This window comes from Protopterus annectens, chromosome 14.part0, assembly GCF_019279795.1.
Source record: "Protopterus annectens isolate FY-2018-M chromosome 14.part0, PAN1.0, whole genome shotgun sequence".
Taxonomy (NCBI): domain Eukaryota; kingdom Metazoa; phylum Chordata; order Ceratodontiformes; family Protopteridae; genus Protopterus; species Protopterus annectens.
In genome coordinates this window covers 468,539,035-468,559,236 of record NC_056748.1, presented here as the reverse complement: position 1 = coordinate 468,559,236, position 20,202 = coordinate 468,539,035, and the positions used below count along the sequence as shown (strand labels likewise).

The following is a 20,202-nucleotide window of genomic DNA, read 5'->3' as shown; positions in this document are numbered from 1 at the left end:
AGTTGTCTTCTTCTCGCCTTCTTCTTGCTGGATGGGGTTGGGCGATCTCGGCCCGACTGCCACTTTAAAAGCTCGAGAGTTGGAGGCCCCTTATATCCCACAATGCTAGGCGTGAGTTACCTCAGATCTCGTTTGTAAGCTAACCCCAGCTTATAATAGTATCAGAATAACTATAAACAAAGTCCACCTCTAAAACCAGGGAGAAAGAAGGGTGACCTATATCCTGATCCAGGAAATATGCACAACAGCATATGCCTAATAAAAGAGGTGGTAGAAAGAGAGGTCACAATCACAACTCCTCTAGGTCTGTCCAGGCCAGGGGAAGGAGGGTGGGAAGACAAGTAACATGGAATGTTATGGTAAGAACATAACTTCTATATGTTAAGTTGTCTATCTCGCCTTCATTCTTGCTGGATGGGATCGCATCCCTAGCACCTTGTCCCGGGTGGCCTAACGGAACAGACTCCTGAGAACAGTGGAACCAAAGTTAGCTCTATGCCTAGAAGCTAAATCCAACTTATAATGAGAAATGAAAGTGTGAGGAGTAGCCCAAATGGTGTCAATAGGCAGTCTGTCTTGAAGGCTAAAGAAGTAGCCAAAGCTCTGGTGGAATGGGCCTTAGGTTTATTAGGCAGCTTTTGGTGTCTAATTTCATAAACAAGGGAAATCAGAGATGTTAGCCATCTAGATAATGATACCTTTGAAACTGAAAGTCCCTTTCTGCCTTCTGCATAGGAGACAAACAGCTGGTCAGATTTTCTGAATTGTTTTGTTCTATCCAAATAGTACCTCAACTGACCAACATCTAGCCAGTGTAATTTTGTTCAGACCTATTGGAATATTCTGGAAAAGACAGGGAGGTCAATGCTTTGATTTAGGTGACGCCGAGACTCACCTTAGGCAAAAAGGACGGTTGGTGGTAAGGATACCCTGTCCTTATGGAACAATAGATAAGGAGGTCGACAGCTAAGTGCATGAAGTTCTGAAACTCTTCTAGCTGAAGTAATAGCTACCAGAAAGAGAGTCTTCCATGATAGCAATTTTAAAGAACAGGAGGCTGCAGGTTCGAAAGGGGAAGAATCAAAGAAGTAAGAACTAAATTTAGGTCCCAAGGAGAAGGAAGATTTCTTATAGGAGGTCTGAGAAGAAAACTCCTTTCAAAAAGGCTTTGCAAAGCTTGGGACATTAAGGCAGACTCAGAAATACCCACATGAAAGTTAGAAATAGCTGCCAATTGAACTTTAAGAGTAGAGGGAGATGAACCTGCATGGAAGAGTTCAGCTAGAAAATCAAGGACTATTTGGATGGAAGCAGTGAAAGGATCTATGTCCCTTCCTTGAGCCCAAATGGAAGATTTATGGGAAGCTATCAAAATATCTCGAACAGAGTGAGATAATTGAGGAAGCCTGGCTAAGGTTGGAACTGGAGGAACCAAGCAGTGAGGTTCAGAGAGGGAGGAGCGATGAAACTGACCCGACTGATGGATCAAAAGATCTGGAACTAGGTCCAGATGCCACGGTCGCTCCAATAGGAATTGATGTAGAAAGGGGAACCACACCTGTCGAGGCCAGTAAGGAGCAATGAGGATCAACGAGGCCTTCTGAGCGATAGCTTTCTGTATCACTTGAGAGATTAGTGGGAAGGGGGAAATGCATACAGAAGTCCCGGGCCAAACTTGGACTAGAGCGACTCTGCTGGGTTGGCCTGGTAAAGGGAATAGAGTGAAATAATCTCTGCACTTGCTGTTTTGGGGAGTAGCAAAAAGATCGCAGCAAGGCTGACCCCACTTGAGAAAAATTTCTCTCACAACAGAGTCTTTCAGAGACCACTGTGAGGCATGAGGATAGCTCTGCTCAACTTGTCCGCATATGATTGGACTTCCCGGGATGTGCGTTATCAGAAACCGCTGAGAAGAAATCGCCCATTGCCACAATCTGAGTGCTTCTCTACACAGGGGGTAGGACCTGGTTCCACCTTGTTTGTTGATGTACCACACTACAGACATGTTGTCTGTCTGGATTGCAATCGTCCTAAAGGAAGAGAGTCTTGAAGGGCTTGCAACGCTAAAAGCACTGCTCTCATCTCCAGAACATTTATGTGCAAGTGACATTTGCCATGTGCCCTGGACCGTCCTGCCCTGATAATGCCCCCCACCCGATCAGGGAGGCCCGCTGTCAGAGTAGCAACCGGAGGGGAGGAACAAAGGGTCTTCCCAATAAGAGCTGAGGGGAAGACATCCACCACATGAGATGATTTCTGCACGCGTGATCATAATGGTGTGGGACATTGGAAGTTGCTGGTATGACCATTGTGTAAAGAGCATCCATTGAAGGATTCTCATGTGGAATCTGGCTAATGGAAGCAGAGGTATGGCCGCCATAATTCCCAACACTTTCAGTACTAACCTGGCTTTGATTCTGTTGTTGTTGAAAAGGAATGAGACCAGTTTGTGTATGTCTGTTATTCTCTGATCTGTTAGTCTAGACATGTCTACTGTGTCTAGATTTGCGCCTATGAAGGTAATAGTATGACAAGGCGACAAAACAGACTTTTCGCAATTTATTGAAATGCCTAACTTTTGACAAATGCGAAAAGTGTAATCCCTGGCCATCAGAAGAAGATGCTTGGTGGGAGCTGTGAGGAGCCAGTCGTCCAAATATGGAAACACCTGGAATCCTTGTCGCCTCAGGTGAGAAGCTACCACTGCAATGCATTTGGTAAACAGCCCGGGGGGAGTGGTGAGAGCAAAGGGCAGGGCGCTGAATTGAAAATGACTGGTTCCCAGCCTGAAGCGGAGGAATCTTCTGGAGCGTCTGTTCATTTTATGTGATAGTACGCATCCTGAAGGTCTATAGAGCACATCCAGTTTCCTTTTCCCAATAGGGGAAGGATGGACTGCAGCGTGACCATCCGAAATCTTGTTTTCTTGACTGATCTGTTCAAGATACTGAGATCCAAAATTGGTCTCCAGTCCCCTGTTTTCTTTGGAACTAAAAGAACCTTGAGTAGATTCCGGATCCTTGCTGGTCTGCTGGAACTGGCTGAATTGCTCTTTCGCAAGCAGCTTTGAAATTTCCAAAACCGCTAGATCCCTTTGAGCGGGTGGAACATCTGGAAGGGATTTTTTTGATTGGTTTGGAATGCGAAGAAAGGGAATGGAATAGCCTTCGGAAATGATGGACTGTACCCATTTGTCTTGAGTCAGGGATAGCCAGGCTTCTGGGTACAGTGACAATCTTCCCGACTGCCTCCGGTGGGCAGTCGGGCAACACCTCAGGGATGCTGAAAGGGCTTATCAGAGAAGGCTTCGCGATTGCCCTGGTTCTGGACCCCCTGCCTCTAGGGCATCGCCTACCATTGTTATTCCCCCTCTGCCTCTGGCGGGAACCACTCTGTGCGCCAGGCTAAGTCCCTTGAGATTGTTTACGGAACCACATTTTTCCACTTTTCTGGCCTTTGGGGTAAGGCCTAGAAGGAGTAGAAAAACGGACTCCGACGGCAGAAAGAGTCTTGCCATCAGTCTCGCACCTAATCAAGGTTTCTTTCACTTGAGGACCAAAGAGAGATGATCCATCGAATGGGGAATTAGTGAAAGACGTTTTAAAGGGTCCAAAATTGCATAGCCGCATCCAGGCATGCCTACGTAAGGCCACACCTGTCCCTGCGACCCTGCTCACTCCATCAGCCGCATAAGAAAGGAGGCGCATGGAGGAGTTGGCTATGGAGTTCAGGGTAGCCAGCTGAGTGTTCATCTTATCTTGAAAACCCGCAGCTGTAGGATCCTTCAACATGTCACTCGCTTCTTTGATCAAGTCCCTTTGAAGACGAGTAAAATGGCATAGGTAGTTCAGCGAATGCATAGCAAATGTCGCTGACGAGAACATCCGCTTCCCGTACCTGTCCATGGACCTAGATTCCTTGTTAGGTGGATGGACAGGTACTGAAGGATCAGCTAGTTCCTTCTTGGTGGCAGCAGCAACCACCATAGCATCCACAGAAACTCCTTTTGTCAAGAACTGTTTGTCTGCTGGTGCCGTTATGAATTTTGAGGGTCTCCTGGGAGTGGGGTCCACTGAATCAGGAGCTGTCCATGCCTTCTTAGCTACCACCTGCATGAGGGGGTCAAAGGGGGGAAGACACCCAGGAGGTGGAAGGACGAGAGCCAAACGCCTCAAGGTACACAGATTCATCCTCCGAAGGGTTGAGGGCTGGCCAATTTCCCTCTGTTTGAGGATTTCTAGAATGTCTGCAAAAGAGACATCTTCAGAAGGGGAACGGGGAACCCTCGAATCCTCTAAATCTGTGTCAGAGGTGACGGACTCAGGTGAGTCAATGTGTTTCCTCTTACACTTTCTCTTCCGAGGGGGCTCTTCTGCCAAATCAGGAGAGGCCTCGGAAGAGGATGAGATCCCCACAGGGGGTTCCTGAGGAGCTGGCTCTCTGCGGTCCGGGATGAGGGAGTGAGTCGACTTGACCTGAGGCACCGTAGAGGGAGAGGCGGACGGAGCCGACTGTGGAGTAGAGCCAGGTTCTAACACACTCCGCATGACAACGCACCCCTGTCAGGCAGAGTCAGAGGTCCCGCCCGAGAAGCTGAGAACCTCCTCGGCACCGACAGTGATGGCTCCGAGGTCGATGTCGGAGCCGAACTCACCAGCGCAAGCTCCGAGAGGAAGAGCGGGGTCGGACAAGGGTCCAATGCCACTCACCCCCTCGGAGCCGACGAGGGAAGTCCGGCGCCAAGATTCCTCGAAAGAAGAAATCGGAGCCGATGACGGAGCCGAAGACATCTGTATCGGCTCCAACGCTACCACAGTCTCGGTTCCGAAACGCCCCGGCTCCGAACTCAACGGAGTCGGAGGAGGAACATATTGATGGACAGGGGCAGGCATCGACTGATGAGTCGGGCTCTGAAGCATTTGGGCCAGTGCCTCGGACTTAAGAAGTCGACTCACTACCCTCTGAAGGTCATGATCTGACAGCCTCGATGACCTAGAGGAGTGAGATTTATGGCTCCGTTCAGACAGCAGAGGAGATGCTGGAGCCGAATGAACGGAGCCAAGGGATGGTGACCTAGATCTCTTCCTAGATGTCGGCTCAAGGTCTGGTCGGAGCCGACAAGGACTAATACCTCGGCTCCAGCCGGAGCCGAGGAACCACAGAAGCTGAGACTCATCGGCTCCAGCCGAGCCGATGCAGAAGGTTTAGTAGTTTTAGGTCTCGGCTCAGTAGCTGGAGCCGAGGACCTAGAAGCCTTGGAGGGCTTCCCAGAGACAGATAGGGAATCCTCAGGCTTGAGTAGACCCCTTAGGATCAATTTGTTCTTTCTTTCCTGCAGGACCCTGGGACTGAAGCCGTGGCATACAGCACAGGAGTCCTGCAGGTGCAAAGGCCCCAGTAGACACAAGAAGTGTGACCGCCTGTCAGAGACATTTTCTGACAGCACGCATCACACTTCTTGAAGCCTGAGACCTTTGTGTCTTTAGACATCTTAGAACAAGAAAGTGTAATCACACACACTCAGTCAAACACACTGATTACACCTTATCTTATTTTTTAAACTCAAAAATAAAACAACTATCAATATGTTTTAATTAAGAGAAGCAACACACACACACCACTAGGGAATGGAAGAAAGGCCTGAAGGCCCGAGGGAGAACTTTTAAGTTCTTGTGGGGAAGAAATGGGATTTTGTGAAAAAAAGGGGTAGAATTCCACTAAACTAAGGGAAAATATAGTTAAAATTAAAAATAAAGGGGTTTAAGTATCCTAACTTTACTGAAAGTTTACTTACCAAGAAGCCGGTAGAAACCCAACACCTCGATCGCTGTAGCGGCAAACGAGATCCGAGGTAACTCATGCCTAGCATTGTGGGATATAGGGGGAGCCTCGAACCGGTGGAACCAACTCTCGAGCTTTTAAAGTGGCCGAGTCGGAGCCGAGATCGGCTCCGAACCCATCCAGCAAGAATGAAGGCGAGATAGACAACTTAACATTTTAAATTCTCATTGCACCATACCTTAATAATAATGGATAGCATCAATCAGGATCAAACCAAGGATTAACATAACAATTAACCAAGCAGCTGGATAAATCAACAGTGACCTCAAAGTATTCATGGAAGTATTCAAGTCTTATATAAGCTATTAATTTGTTGATGTCAGACTTCAGCAAATGAGAAGTAAAACAAATTCTGCATTAGGTTTTAAATCTCTGCAGTTTAAATGACAGAGTACTTTAACAAGTCCCCTCCAGAGAAAACATACTGCAAAAGATGTGACCTTTCCACCTGGATCAGTCGTTCTAATTTATAAACAAATAATAATTCCTCGTACTTCCTACGATCATGTGATGTAGAATTCTTTAATTCTACTTTTCAGAATTATTTCCTGTAATGTGTTAAATGTACTTTTTTTCTCTTCAAATGAGTTGGAGGAAATTTTATCAAATGATTAATATTATCACAGCCTTTAGGTAGATGATACAAAGTACACAGTTGCACTTTAGGGGTGGGGCACTTGGGGAGTAAAAAAAAAATCTAAGTAAAAGGTACTGAAAATATTTTAATCACCGGATGATTTTGTTGCCATTGAAAAATTTTGCATCTCTTGTCCTGAGTACCAGGAAAAGGCTCCTTGTAAAGGATTTTGTCTTTTGGTACCACTGTCTATAACATATTATACAATGACTGACCATTATTATTCAAAAAGTAGCATGCTGTTTGGTCAGCTCAACCAGTGTGTCCATTGTAAATCCGAGCATATACCAATGTAAAAAGGTCCGGTCACCCAGATCTTCTTCCATTAATATATATAATAAAAATGTACTTTTCTTTCATTTAAAAATAAATAAATAAATAAATTCACGAAACATGAGACCCAAACAAATGAGGGACATGGTGCAGAGAAAAATAAAAGGGTACTCAAGTAAGTTATGCAAAATTAAAGAAATATACCGAATTATTCTTTTATTTTCTGTCTTGTCTCTCCTATACGTCAAAAGCCTCCTGGTGTCTTTTTTTTTTTTTTTTTAATTGAAAAAAGCAATGGAGATCTTCCTTTCTCTGTTGCTTCCTTTACACGGCACTGGTTTACTGCAAAAGCATGGGAAGGCAAGTCCCATATGCATGGGCAGTACATCAGCAACGCCCCAGGATACCAAGTGAAAAGTGGAAGAGTACCACTGCACCGTTATACAAAGACATTATGTAAGAAAGTAAGTAATGTTTTCTTAATGTCACTGTATAATAGCAATAACAGACTCTGTGGTGTGGTATATATACCACTTACCCACGGCTGGCTTTGTTTAATCACTCAGGCTTCACCTTTGTGATTAAATTTCTCCAGCAATGAGTAAATCTTTGATATGCCACACCCATGTTGTCGGTTATTGCTACAGTGTTATACATAAGAACTATGATGGATGTAGGGGGTATTTAGTTAAAACTCTGAAGAGACATTACACCCTGGTGTTCCCCAAATTGGTCTCTTCTGAAAAATTAAAACAAACTCATTGACAGGAAACTGATACTCAATTTACATGGATTGTTATATCTGAATGAAATTCTTACAGACAAAGGAACACTGTTTTTGCCCAAAGCTATGGAAAAAGTTGATACCTATTTAAAATCAAACAGCTTAGAACTTCTTTTTAATCCAGGATAAACTTTAAATATTTCCTTACACATTCTGAAAACTGATTGTAGAGTATGTCTGTAATAAAACCTTTTTCATCTGATGAGCTTAACCACTTTAATGTGTCAATAGTTTGCATACGTCTTGACTGCAACAGTCTCTTCACAGTGTTTCACCATCATTGCTGATCACTATTCCCATTTTATTTAGTTAGGACTCTCCCCATCCCTTCACTGAGTCAGATTAGGACACACCAAAAACCTGTTACTGACAGCAGAGGAATGTCTATCATTTAAAAGATAACATAGGCAAGCAGTGATGTGTTTTATATATATATATATATATATATATATATATATATATATATATATATATACATACACACACACACACACACACATATATATATATATATATATATATATATATATATATATACATATATATATATATATAGATATATATAAAATGTGAGCATTCACATGTGCTAAAATATGATGTCTGTAACTGCAGTCTTCTTCCTTGGCCATATAAACCAATAATGCAGCCTGTGTACACAGCTGATGAAACAAACTATCAATGTTGCATTTTGGGTTCTAAAATTCATTCGTGGAATGAGCAGTACTTTAAGTATCCTTAAGATATCTGACCTTTCCTTTGCTGGCTAATTCCTGGAAGAACAGGAGCTGTTGCTCAGTCCAGTCACCAGCATCGTCACTAGTATTCCATATACAATTCTAGCTTTTACACCCATGAAATGATGACTCTCTTGTTCTTGAACTGCACTTTGTTTATTAATTTCTGAATGAATAACCCTCTCACTGATTAACACATAGAAAAGTTTTAGGTGACTGCAGGTGCAACGCAGAATGGAACAAACAGCAAATAAAGCATTTCTGAGTTTCAGGAAAAAGCGAAAGAGTTATGGCAAAGGAAGTGCCATAGGTGCACCTACTTGTTCTGGTGTTTAGTTCCCTGTAGATGTGCCTGGTATTGCTCGACAGAGTTTAAGACGACACTGCACCTGCTGCATCTGTAGCTGTTTCGCAAAGCTGTTGACAAGAAGGACAAATGTATCAGTAATTAGCATCATGCTCTTTCTTTTTAGCCAATGCAGTTTATTAGTATTGCCTATGAAAAAGATTTGTCTATCAATGACAAAAGATGGGCTATGTTATAGGATACAAATTACCAAAACATAAAAATTTATAGTTCTCCTTTTCTTACATTCTGAAATTACTTTTTATTGTGAGTCCATACTGTATATGTTAACCTTGTTTGCCTGATTAAAATACTGCTCAGTGCCATTTCAACAGGATAATTCAGACTAATATGTTCAATCATTTCATTTTGAAATGAGTGAACCTCTTAATTGGTTTTAACAGCACAGAATGTCTTTGGCAAAATGTAAAAAAAATATATTTCAGATGACATTCAATAGCTATTACATATATCCACCAAGGACATCTCATCTCATTTATTGATTCCTGAAAGAATTTCTACAAAGGCAAGATCATTATCATCCTCTGAAACATATTCCCGCTATGAAAAGATGATGACGGTACAGTCTAGCATTAGGGTCTGTTGTCATGGAAATTACTGTAAAGTCAAAAAAGAAAACACTGATTCAAAGTGAGGAAAGAACACAACAGATGAATTATGAACAAAAACTCACTATCTCAAGGTCTCTTTCTCATTCTCTCTCTCTCCATCTCTCTTCTAGTCTTTTACATATTTATTTAATGTTATTATTTTTGCAATCATGAATTCTATAAGGAAAAACACTTGGAATAAGCCGCAATAAGAAATATGCTGCTTTGTACAAAAGCAGTAAATATTTCTAAGATATATCATTGATGTTACACTTTATATCCAGGATACATAAATGAATGAAATGCATACGATACACTGCAAGGAAGAGAGCTGTTAACATTAATGGAAGTTGTAAATGGTTCTGAGATTTTAATCAAAATTCACACAATGGCAAATAACGGTGATGTTCAAAATTTATGGAGGGGTAGAGAACGGGAAAGAAAGAGTGAAAAAGCCATAGAAAGACAACCATATCCATTAATTTTCTTTTCTCATTTAGTGGTCACATGGCAGAGTTTGTTCTTAAGGTATATAAAACTGCATGGAATGTGCAGAGAGAGTACAGATGAATTGAGTTACTCATGTCATGCTTTTGTAGAAAATCAAAGGAAAAACAAAAAAATAATTGTTTCATTAAAATGACATAAAAGTAGACTGCTTTTTTTATGGAAACCTGCAGTAATATAAGCTAAAACATTAATGCATAACGGTCAACAAATACAAAGTTAAGACTTTGCTTTCTATGCAAACAGTTCCTAAAATACTTCAAAGACATAAAGCTGGTCCTGTTTTCCTGAAAGTCTTTTAAGAGAATCATAAACTTTCAACTTCTAAAATGGAAATGATTAAAATATACTTCTATAAAGTCATAAAGTCATTAAAGTTATTAAAGTTATTTTGTGACATTGAATAAAATGACTGAAATTATTTTTGGCAACCACCATATACAGATGTTGGAAATGTAAAGCATATTCTAGTGTTCTACAAGAGAATGTAGCAAATGAAAATTAGGAGGAATTTAGAATCTAGAATTCATTTTAGGTAAAACCACATTTATGTAATATACCTGCTGGGGCATGACATTTGTTATTCACATTAAGGACAACTAAAATGTTTAGAAAATAAAATTCAGAAATGCATAGGCTGCTCATTACAAACAAAGACATCAAGAATACTTCAGCTGTTTGTCTGTTAATTACTTATTATTTGGTTACTGGGTTAGAGACCTGGTCCAAAGACACTTTTCAGACCTGACCTGAGTACAAAACGCAAGACTACAGAGTTTTTAATTGAACATAAAATTACATTTGTAGACATACATGTGATACTCACAGATGTTAATGTAAAGAAGGTATATAATAGTAAAACAGAAACATTATACATATTTAAAGAAAATACAGAGGGATCAGTAAACACATATAAAGTTGTTCAAAAATGTTCACACTGCTAAAATATTAATGCATGTACAAGCCTTTCAGTTATCTATATACAGTATATATATATATATATATATATATATATTTTTTTTTTTTTTTTTCCCACAGGTAAGCATAACAGCAACCTGGAGAGATTAAAAGTCTACTTAAGAGCAAGATATTTCTGGACCAGTAGTTATTACACTGTTAACTATTATCCCTAAAACATTTACATACTACATAGTTGTGGATGTTTTTTGAAAAAAGTATGTTTAACCCCCAGGAGTGCATCTTAGGCATTTTATTTCAGATGAAAGTCTGTTCCATAAAACTGGGCTCAGACTGGAAACTACACATTCTTCAACTGTTTTAAAGGAGGGGAGGCTGGCTAAGGGAGATAATGTCTTCTTGGCTATTTGCCCTTGAAAGGAAGTTTCCTTTCAAAGGAGGACAATGACCTTCTTTTAATACTTTATACAGGAGAGTACATAGAAGATTACCAACAGACAAGTCTCTTTAGGAGGCTGCAGTCATGAAAATGAGTGTCTGCAAGTAGTGTAAATCCATAGGTTTTATTTTCTGCAATCCATAGTCTTTGCATATTATAGGCTGAGTGAAAGACCTATAATGGCAGTCCATATTCCATCTTAGGGGGGAAGGACATTTTTAGCAATGGCTATGCAGGCTGTTGGAGAGAACAGTTCGTCATTTTTATGAAACTCCATAATTAAGACCGAAGAATTCTGGAAGTCTTAGGGTGGGGACATTTTAAAAAATGTTAGTGTGAAATCAGAGTATCCATGTATCACTCTGTTTCCAAAATGAAATAGACTATCACCATAACAATACCCCTGCAGTTAATTAAAGTTAATGTGAACTGCCTTTTGTGGCTCCTTTGTACAGTCTCACATTTTTCAATACCTCCACAAAACAGCTTGACTTTTACTGACCATTCCCCTACCTAAAACATCAGTCCTCTAACAGTGTATGACATCTCAGACTGCAATTGTATTAGTCTCTGTAGTATCTATAACCACTGTGTTTAACATCTGAACTTCAACTGACTCTACTACAAGTAAGGCATCATTCATGGGGTTATATTATTCCTAGCTCTAACAGGTAGCAGATGTATGGATGTGTATACAGCTGTGGCATACAATACTGATTTTTAAGTTTGACTAATTATCATGCCTGCATTTCCACTTTGAGTGCGCTAAGTTCATCGTGCCAAGGATTGGAATCCCCAAACTGCATTCCTTGAAAAAAACAGACTCCACCCCCAAACTTATATATACCAACTCCATGCTTGCACAAACTTGAGTAAGGGGGAAATGTTCACCAAGAAGGGCATCACTCCTGTCAAAACTCACTGACAGTGATTTCCTATGCAGGAGCTCTGATCCTCAGCAGGTTGAGTTTTGGACAAATGAAGCCCAAGAATTCAACCTTTGTCCACATGTAGGTTACCTTCATGCTTGCACTAGTTAAGAGTTCCTGTTTTCATTCATTTACTTTTGATAGCAAACTAATTTAAAGTCTGGACGAGTCATTAACATTTATAGTAGCCTGATATCACTGTGCTTTGTATGACAAGTATGTAACACTGTTTATGTATAACCAGTACCTTTAACTCAAGTGCTTTTCTTTGTTGCATTGTGTTTCTTATATTCTTTCAGTGTGTTATACCTTATAATACTTGATGGTGTCAACATGCTAGATCTTCGTTATTAAAGAATTGTAGACAGACGAACTACCCACTCAACATTTAAGATAAGTTGAATAAATAAGATATTAGAATTTAACATATGCAAGAGCTGCTTTCTTACACATATTCATTGTCATTGACTGTACTAATTCATTAATAAGTTAGATTTATAACCCATAATTTAAAAATAAGATTTTATGAAATATCGACTGATGTGAAATTAATTCAGTATAAAACAGCATAGATGAGCTAGTCATGTATGGACAAATGTTTGACTACGCATGCCTATATATGTATGTCTGTGTGTGTGTGTGTGTGTGTGTGTGTGTGTGTGTGTGTGTGTGTGTGTGCGTGTGTGTGTATGTGAGTGTGTGTCTGTGTGTGTGTATAAGTATATATGGGTCTATACTGAATCATCAAAATAAAGTTGTTCAACTGAATTTGATGAACAAACTTAAACCTAACTACATTAACTATAATAGTGTTTTTGCAGAAGCACCCCTTTCCCTCACCGTCTGAGATCACACTACAGTATGCATAAGGAATGAATCCCCTTACCCTACTCTAACATGATCTCAACAGATGTAAACAACACTAACATAAGCTAAAGCACTACATACAATACAGACCACAAACAACACATTATACTCCACATGTTGATAAAATACACAAACACACCATCCAATCTTTCAAACAGCACTAAGAAGCATATCACCTAAAACTTAACACTATGCACTATCACTTACAATCCTAAATTACTGTAAATTCCCATTCAAACCCATATATGGATTCCCTACACAAGCCTGAAGTTTCAAAACTTCGAATTACAAATGGTCAAGACCATAAGATCAAAGTTTTGAAACGTCAAATATTTTGAATAGAGATCCCCGTATAGCATGGAACAGGAGATTTAGTGTTTTCCTCACCGTAATGCGATCTCAGAGTTTAAAAGGGGGTTGTGGGGGTGCAGTGGGGCTTGACCTCCTGCAAAAACATTTAAAAAAATGCACTTTTTTATTACAATTTCAACGTTTCAAAACTTTGATATTATGGTCTTGCCTATTTGCAGTTCGAAGTTTTGAAACTTCAAGCTTGTAAAGTAGATCCATATATACACACACACACATATATATATATATATATATATATATATATATATACAGATATATATATATATGTATATATATGTATATGTGTGTGTGTGTGTGCGCGCGCGCGCGTGTGTGTGTGTATATATATATATATCTATATATATCTATATATTTAGATATATATATATATATATATATATATATGTATATGTTCAGTGTAGAAGAAATTCAAACTCAGGGCTCCTATGAGCCATTTACGGAACTTGAAAAGTTTGACAGTTTGATACTACCAACTTCCCATGCCAGGACACGTGTGTCACATATTAATTAAATTAATATGTGACATGGATATCCCACCACTGCCAAACAATTAATATGTGACGCCCATGGCCTGGCCCAGCAATCAAGGAGCCTCAATCGTCACCACTAACACCAGTGAGGGGCGTCTCATATAGGAGGAAAGGATAACAAATACACAGAGTAAAGTACAATTTCCCTTAAGAGCACACAGAGATCACAGTCAGTTTAGGGCTGGTCACTCCCTTGCTCTCCAGATCTCCAATAAGACTCCCCACTGGCACAGCTATAAGGTCCAGATCTCAGCCAGCTGGGCAAGCTAAAACCTCCAGCACCCTCTCTGTCCAACCAGTGCTTTGTATCCCTGCCCATATAGCTGACACACACACTTTGAGATAAGAGTTTATACAACCACACAGACACTCCTGGGGAAAGCTGGCACAAGTTCTCCTGCTGTGCCCCTTTTACCCAGACTGTACGGTAGAAATCACTGCCACCACCCATCTAATATTTATCAGCTACTCAAAGGCCCTTAAAAGGGTGTCCAATTATTACTGTGCAATATTATTATCCAATTGCTAGTATAGCCCAGGGCTAAAGCTATTAGAGTGGCTTTGTACAATTTTACCAAAGACATGCAAGTACTCCAAAGAGCTTAAATTATCTCTACAAAAACAGCCACAGTTGAAAGGGTTTAAATAGTCAAAACACAAAACAATACTTTTTACTGCACAGCGCTAGTCAAGAGTTCAGAGTTCACAGAGAAATACTTAAAATAATTCAGTAGTACAGTTCTGACATCACAGAAAAACACAGTCTAATCTTTCTAGTTTCTAGCTAATTCTAAGAGAAAACACAAGTCTAAGATAAACTTACATATAGAGCAGGACAGTGCTGATGAGTTGGATGGTCAAGACAAAAATGTTTAATGCTCTCTGATTCTCTCTGTTTTTAAAATTACCCACCTGGTTCACATTACATCATTCTTCACACTTCCCTGGGTTCCTAGGCTAACAGAAATTACATTTACATTCTTTACCTCTGGGCAGAAACCAGAGCAATAAAGGACATTTATGCATGCAAATTCTGGCCTTAAAACAATAGACAGGATGCCTCACTCTAGACTTACTGGCTCCGAGTTATATATATATATATATATATATATATATATATATATATATATAAAATATATACTATATTATAATATTATAATTATACTATATATTAATAAAACTAAGATAAGATGATATCCCTACAAGGAAAACATGTTGAGATATAAATATATGTCCCTTGTCCAATATCCCCCTGGAGCAGACTATAAATTATACACTCAGAACATTTACCCAGTACTGAGATCAAATTGATAGGTCTAAAGTCATCCAGTGATTAGTGATTTCTGTTTATATATCCTTTGGGTATTTGAATGACTGCTTCCTTCCATATATTGGGAACATATCCCTTCCTGCAGTGATTGCTGAAAGAGTACATGAAGACATGATATGCATGATACCAAGCTACTTGCAATGCCAGAAAGAAAATATCCATTTAAGCCTTCACGGTCTGCAGCTTCACTTTTTTAATGCCCCAGACACCTTGGAAGCGAACTCATAAGGGATATTCATAAAACCATCAGTTCTACTACATGTCTTAGGTTCATAGGTAAGTACTAGGCTATCTGCCTGAGGGCATCTATAAACCTAGCCAGAATGTGTTGGCTTTCGCCACCCCCTTAGATTAGTTCCGTGCCTTGGTCCAGCAGAGCCCATTAGTTCCCTGTGCCTCGGTCCAGCAGAGTTACTGCAGTGATCCCCGGGGTAAATTTTCTATTTCCCATCCACTCGTCAAGGTTTCTCTTGAAGAGTGTTAATGAGGGGATCTGCCTAATGTAGACTGGAATAAATTATACTCATAATCCTTGCGCCCATTTAATAGTGAGAATTTCTTAGCAAATAAATCTGCTAAATCAAACCTCTATAGTTGCACCCCCATACTTAACACAAATGGGGGGATTCTTCCATAAAGCATCATAGGTGCCTTTTTATTCATCTTAGCATTCTCTGCTAGCTGGTTATAATAGTTAGTTCTCATTTTCAGAGACAAACTCCCCAAGGGTTTTTTTTTAATTATTATATCTATATTTGATTGAGGCACATGAAGTACATTTATACCTCTTCCAGAGGGCCTCTGTTTTATTTTTTTTTCAGTTGTGACAACTTTTTTTGTCCACTATGAAGGGAAACGTTTGTTGTGAAGATTAGTCATACCAACAGGTACAAACCTGTTTTTTAAAGCATTTAATTTCCCAAAAAAGTATACCACTTTTCCACGATTGATGTTCCTTCTGGTTTTCTAGCAATGCTAAGAGCTAAGTTCCTTATTTAAAGACTGAAAATCAGTATAAAACTTCCTAATGGGTACACTTGGTCTAACACATTTTCACTGTTGCCCACAACTTCATACTGAATAGAACAGTAATCTGATTTTCCAACAGCTTAAAACCAAATTATCTCTGTGGTTTAATCGAACAACATCCAATAAGTTATCAACCCAGTTTCGTTGTTTAATAATGTGTTCAAAGAGGGTCTACTTTAAGCTCTTGAAAGCAGTAAAACCTGAATCCGAATCACGCGACACAGAAAGAGTGAACTGCAAATATGTCAAACGAACCTGCGAAAGGGGAAATATCGATATCGCATATTTGGCCCATCTGCGGGATAGCTCCGTAAGGTAAGTGTGCAATAGTTACGGACCTTAGGGTTAGGAAGGGGTTAAGGTAAGTGCATAGGTAGGTAGTGTATGCAAGGTTTTGTGTAGGTAATGTATGTAAAGTTTAGTATAGGTTTTTGTTAAGTATATGTGTGTGGAATATTTAGTTTGTTTGGGTATAGCTCCGTAGGGGAAGTGTGCAGTAGTTACGGACCTTAGGGTTAGGGAGGCGTTAAGGATAGTGCATAGACAGTTGTGTATGTGGGGTTAGTGTAGGGTTAGTAGTAGGATTTTGGTGCTTTAATTTAGGGTTAGAAGTAGGTATTTGGTTAGTGTATGTATGTGTTTATTTTTTATTGTGTTTGGGTAGGTAGTGTGTTGGCCGACTATGACGGTTCGAGGTTTACATTTTTGCGCTCCAGTACATTCGACGTACCAGCGGTTCGCTCTTTATGTGTCTCGTGATTTGGATTTGGGTTTGAGTTTTTCATGTTTTGAGGGTATAAAGTAGACCCGTTCAAAGCTGTATAAATAAAACAGCTTTCAGTAATTTTGTTTGCACCAGTAAACTTGGTAGAAGGGAAATTTGAGTCAATTTCTGGAAGGTTAATGTCACCCATGAGTATAGTATATCATATCATATCATATCCTTGATGAAATAATTCACAGATATTATCTCATAACTTGCTAATATGTTTTTTTCCAGAGCTGGGGGTATCTATAGAAGATTCCCTCCCCCATCCTTATTTTACCAAACTTAATTTCACCATCAAAGTTCCAGCAACTCATCAGAATGAATAGTAGTGGAGACAAACTTAGTAGCTACATATATAACTACACCACCTCCTTTGAAGTTTGAATGAACCACATGATGTCCCTTAAACTGCTGAACAATTAGAGGTTTATTGCAATCATTAAACAAGTTGCAGTGAAGCACAATGAACCATACTTTTTACCTGCTATTATACATTCTAAGTTTACAAGTTTGTTGTCTAATCTACAATTACAAAAATAAATTTTCAAAGGATTTAAGCTCTTCTATGTTTCTGCACCCCCCTACATTTCTCCTAAAAAGGATGACTCACTTTCCTAAGGGAATCATCAACTAATATATTTTCAGCATGGCTAAGCTAAAGCTGATTTCTACTGAAGTGATTATTTTTAACTTCTAAATCCTCCGAAGTAGTCATTACTCTGACAGAAATGATAAATGAAAATCTACATGTTTGACATTTTCCTTGTCAACTTTTTTTTTAATACCTACATAACATAACTAGGAAAAATATCACAAATGTCAATCCAAATCCTTAGGAGTTATTTAATCCCATCAAGTCAGAAACCACTTTTTCAAAAACTTCAATACTAACATGTTCAACTGTATCATAAGGCAAGAAATTTCTAAACAACAGTTTGATTGCTTCTAAAATGGCAGTTATTTTCCATGTCTCAGGCAACCAATATGTGCTCTTGGCCCATTCTCAGGGAAAAAATTACAAATTCCCTTCAAATATGGAATTGCCTAACATAAGGACACTGTTTTTTGTCTCATTATGACATAGTTTTCTACCTACAATAGTGGATGGTGATTTCTTCTAATTTCTGCCAGTACCCTCTCCCAAAGTCCTTCTCCTTTTAACCTCTTGAAATTGGTCCTCCTCATCTAATTGTTCAACATCACTCCATAATTTTTTTGATTACGAGTAAATGAACCATTATTATACAATGCCTCCTCTAAAATGTGCACGCTGATTGGCCAGCCCAACCAGCGTGCCCGTTGTAAATCCCTCAATATACTAACGGAAAAAGGTCCGGTCGCCCGGACTTTTTCCGTTAGTATAAAACACTGTCCGCAGATCTCCGTTGCTTTTTTTAAAGCTGTCTCGCTATGTTAAACTCCTTTAACATAGCGACACAGTGTGTTTTTTTTTAACCTGTCTCGCTATGTTAAATGAGTTTAACATAGCGAGACAGTAAAAAGCAATGGAGATCTCCGTGTATTTTAAAGCTGTCTCGCTATGTTAAACCCATTTAACATAGCGAGACAGTAAAAAGCAATGGAGATCTTGCGTTCTCTGTTGCTTTTGCCCACAGCTCTGATGTACTGCGTAGGCATGCGCAGTACATCAGAACTGCCGCGGAACACCAGACAGCTGTGGAAGGGCAGCAAAGAGGCATTATACAATGCCATTATTTAAGAAAAGTAATTATTTCTTTTCTTAAATAATGTCATTAGATATAATAACCCACTTCTGGGTGAGGGTAATGCTGGATTTACCCATGGTTGTCTTTGTTTGGTCCCGAGGGCGAACCACGCCAACCGTGGGTAAATCCAGCATTACCCACACCCAGGCGTGGGTTATTGCTATAATAACTATCTTTAGTTTAAGTGTGTGAGAACAACCCTATATTACTGTGCTTATCAACTGCTGGGATATCAGAAATGGGGATTAACTGGATTAACACCTCAATGGGAGTTAAGTCAGAATTGCTTTTTTCCTAGGCATCTTGTTCATATTGCTTATTTAAGACTACTATCCTCAATAATGTCTGTCTGGACATCAATATCATGATTTCCACAAATAGAGATAATTGTACCATCATGGTTTGACTTATTTTTATAATTGGATAAATATTTATATTATTGAGGTTCCCTGAATTGTTGGGATCCACTTTCCCATTTGATTTGGGATTCTGGAATTTTGCTACAGATATCATTCAAATCTTACTTTAATGATACCATAATACTAAGGTATGGTCTTCTACCTGTTCAGCCAACACTTAACTAGTATTTATTTTCTACTCTCATATCCTTCCATAACATTATCATCTTTCTAATAATAAACTCTCTCTTGCTGTCTCTCTCTATGCCCTTAATTCTCCCTCCTGCTCATTAGTCCTCCTCACCTCATTCTATTCCCCTGTCTATTTTGGCATCAGAATACTCATTAATTTTCAGCTTCATACATAATTAGAAATGTAGTCAACATTTTGAATAACTGTGTATTACATATACTTGCTAGATACAGGTTATCCACTTCTGCAGTGTGTCTTGCAACTTACAGTACATACACTATTCTTAATATTTCTGTAAATGTATTTCAATCTGTGTTTTTATCTATTGCGGAGATTTCTCTACTTCTACAAAATTACATATCAGCTACTGTAAAATGTTTTTATATGTGTTTTTGTTGAGCATTTCACCCCAGCTCATTGTAAAATATTTAATCTATTGTGTGGCTTTCTACCCTTGTATATAGTTATTTAACTATTGTTTAAATGTCTTTAAATTTGTTGTGGAGCTTTTTTTCTTGCTCTTCTGCTGAAAATGGACCATTGGCTCAGTCGGACATTCCTAGTAATCAAAGGAGAAATAAAATAAAATACATAAATAAATAAAATAAATGTCTTCCCATCATTCTCTCTGTTTTGCTAAATTTGTTACACTTCATACCATACCGCTCAACTGTCTAAATTTTTGCTGAATGTCGAGATTTTTGCCTCACATTTCTGGTCTGTTCCTCATAAAATGTGCAGTTCTCTGTCAAATCACTGAGGACTGAAGTCACTCAAAAACAGTTGCTCTAGCAAATTTCTAAGGTTATAAGGGCAATATTCAAAATCTGTCCCTATTTTTAGGCCTTTGTTCCCCCATTAGTTTAGACTTTGTCCAGATTTCTTGTGCTAAGAGGTTGAAAGGTATGCTTCTTACACAGACAGAGGAAACCTTGATTTACGAAGTCCTCTAAACAAAATTCATCCAT

At 39.2% G+C, this 20,202-nt stretch overlaps 1 protein-coding gene across 1 annotated transcript in view; it reads right to left on the bottom strand.

The window, feature by feature from the left end:
- LOC122789044 overlaps positions 1–20,202 on the bottom strand; it is a 3,657,207-nt gene that overhangs the window by 881,834 nt on the left and 2,755,171 nt on the right. Inside the window, exon 8 of the mRNA XM_044056223.1 lies at positions 8,590–8,686. Within this exon, the coding sequence (XP_043912158.1) occupies positions 8,602–8,686 (85 nt within the window). The 3' untranslated portion in view covers positions 8,590–8,601. The remainder of the gene's footprint in view (positions 1–8,589; positions 8,687–20,202) is intronic.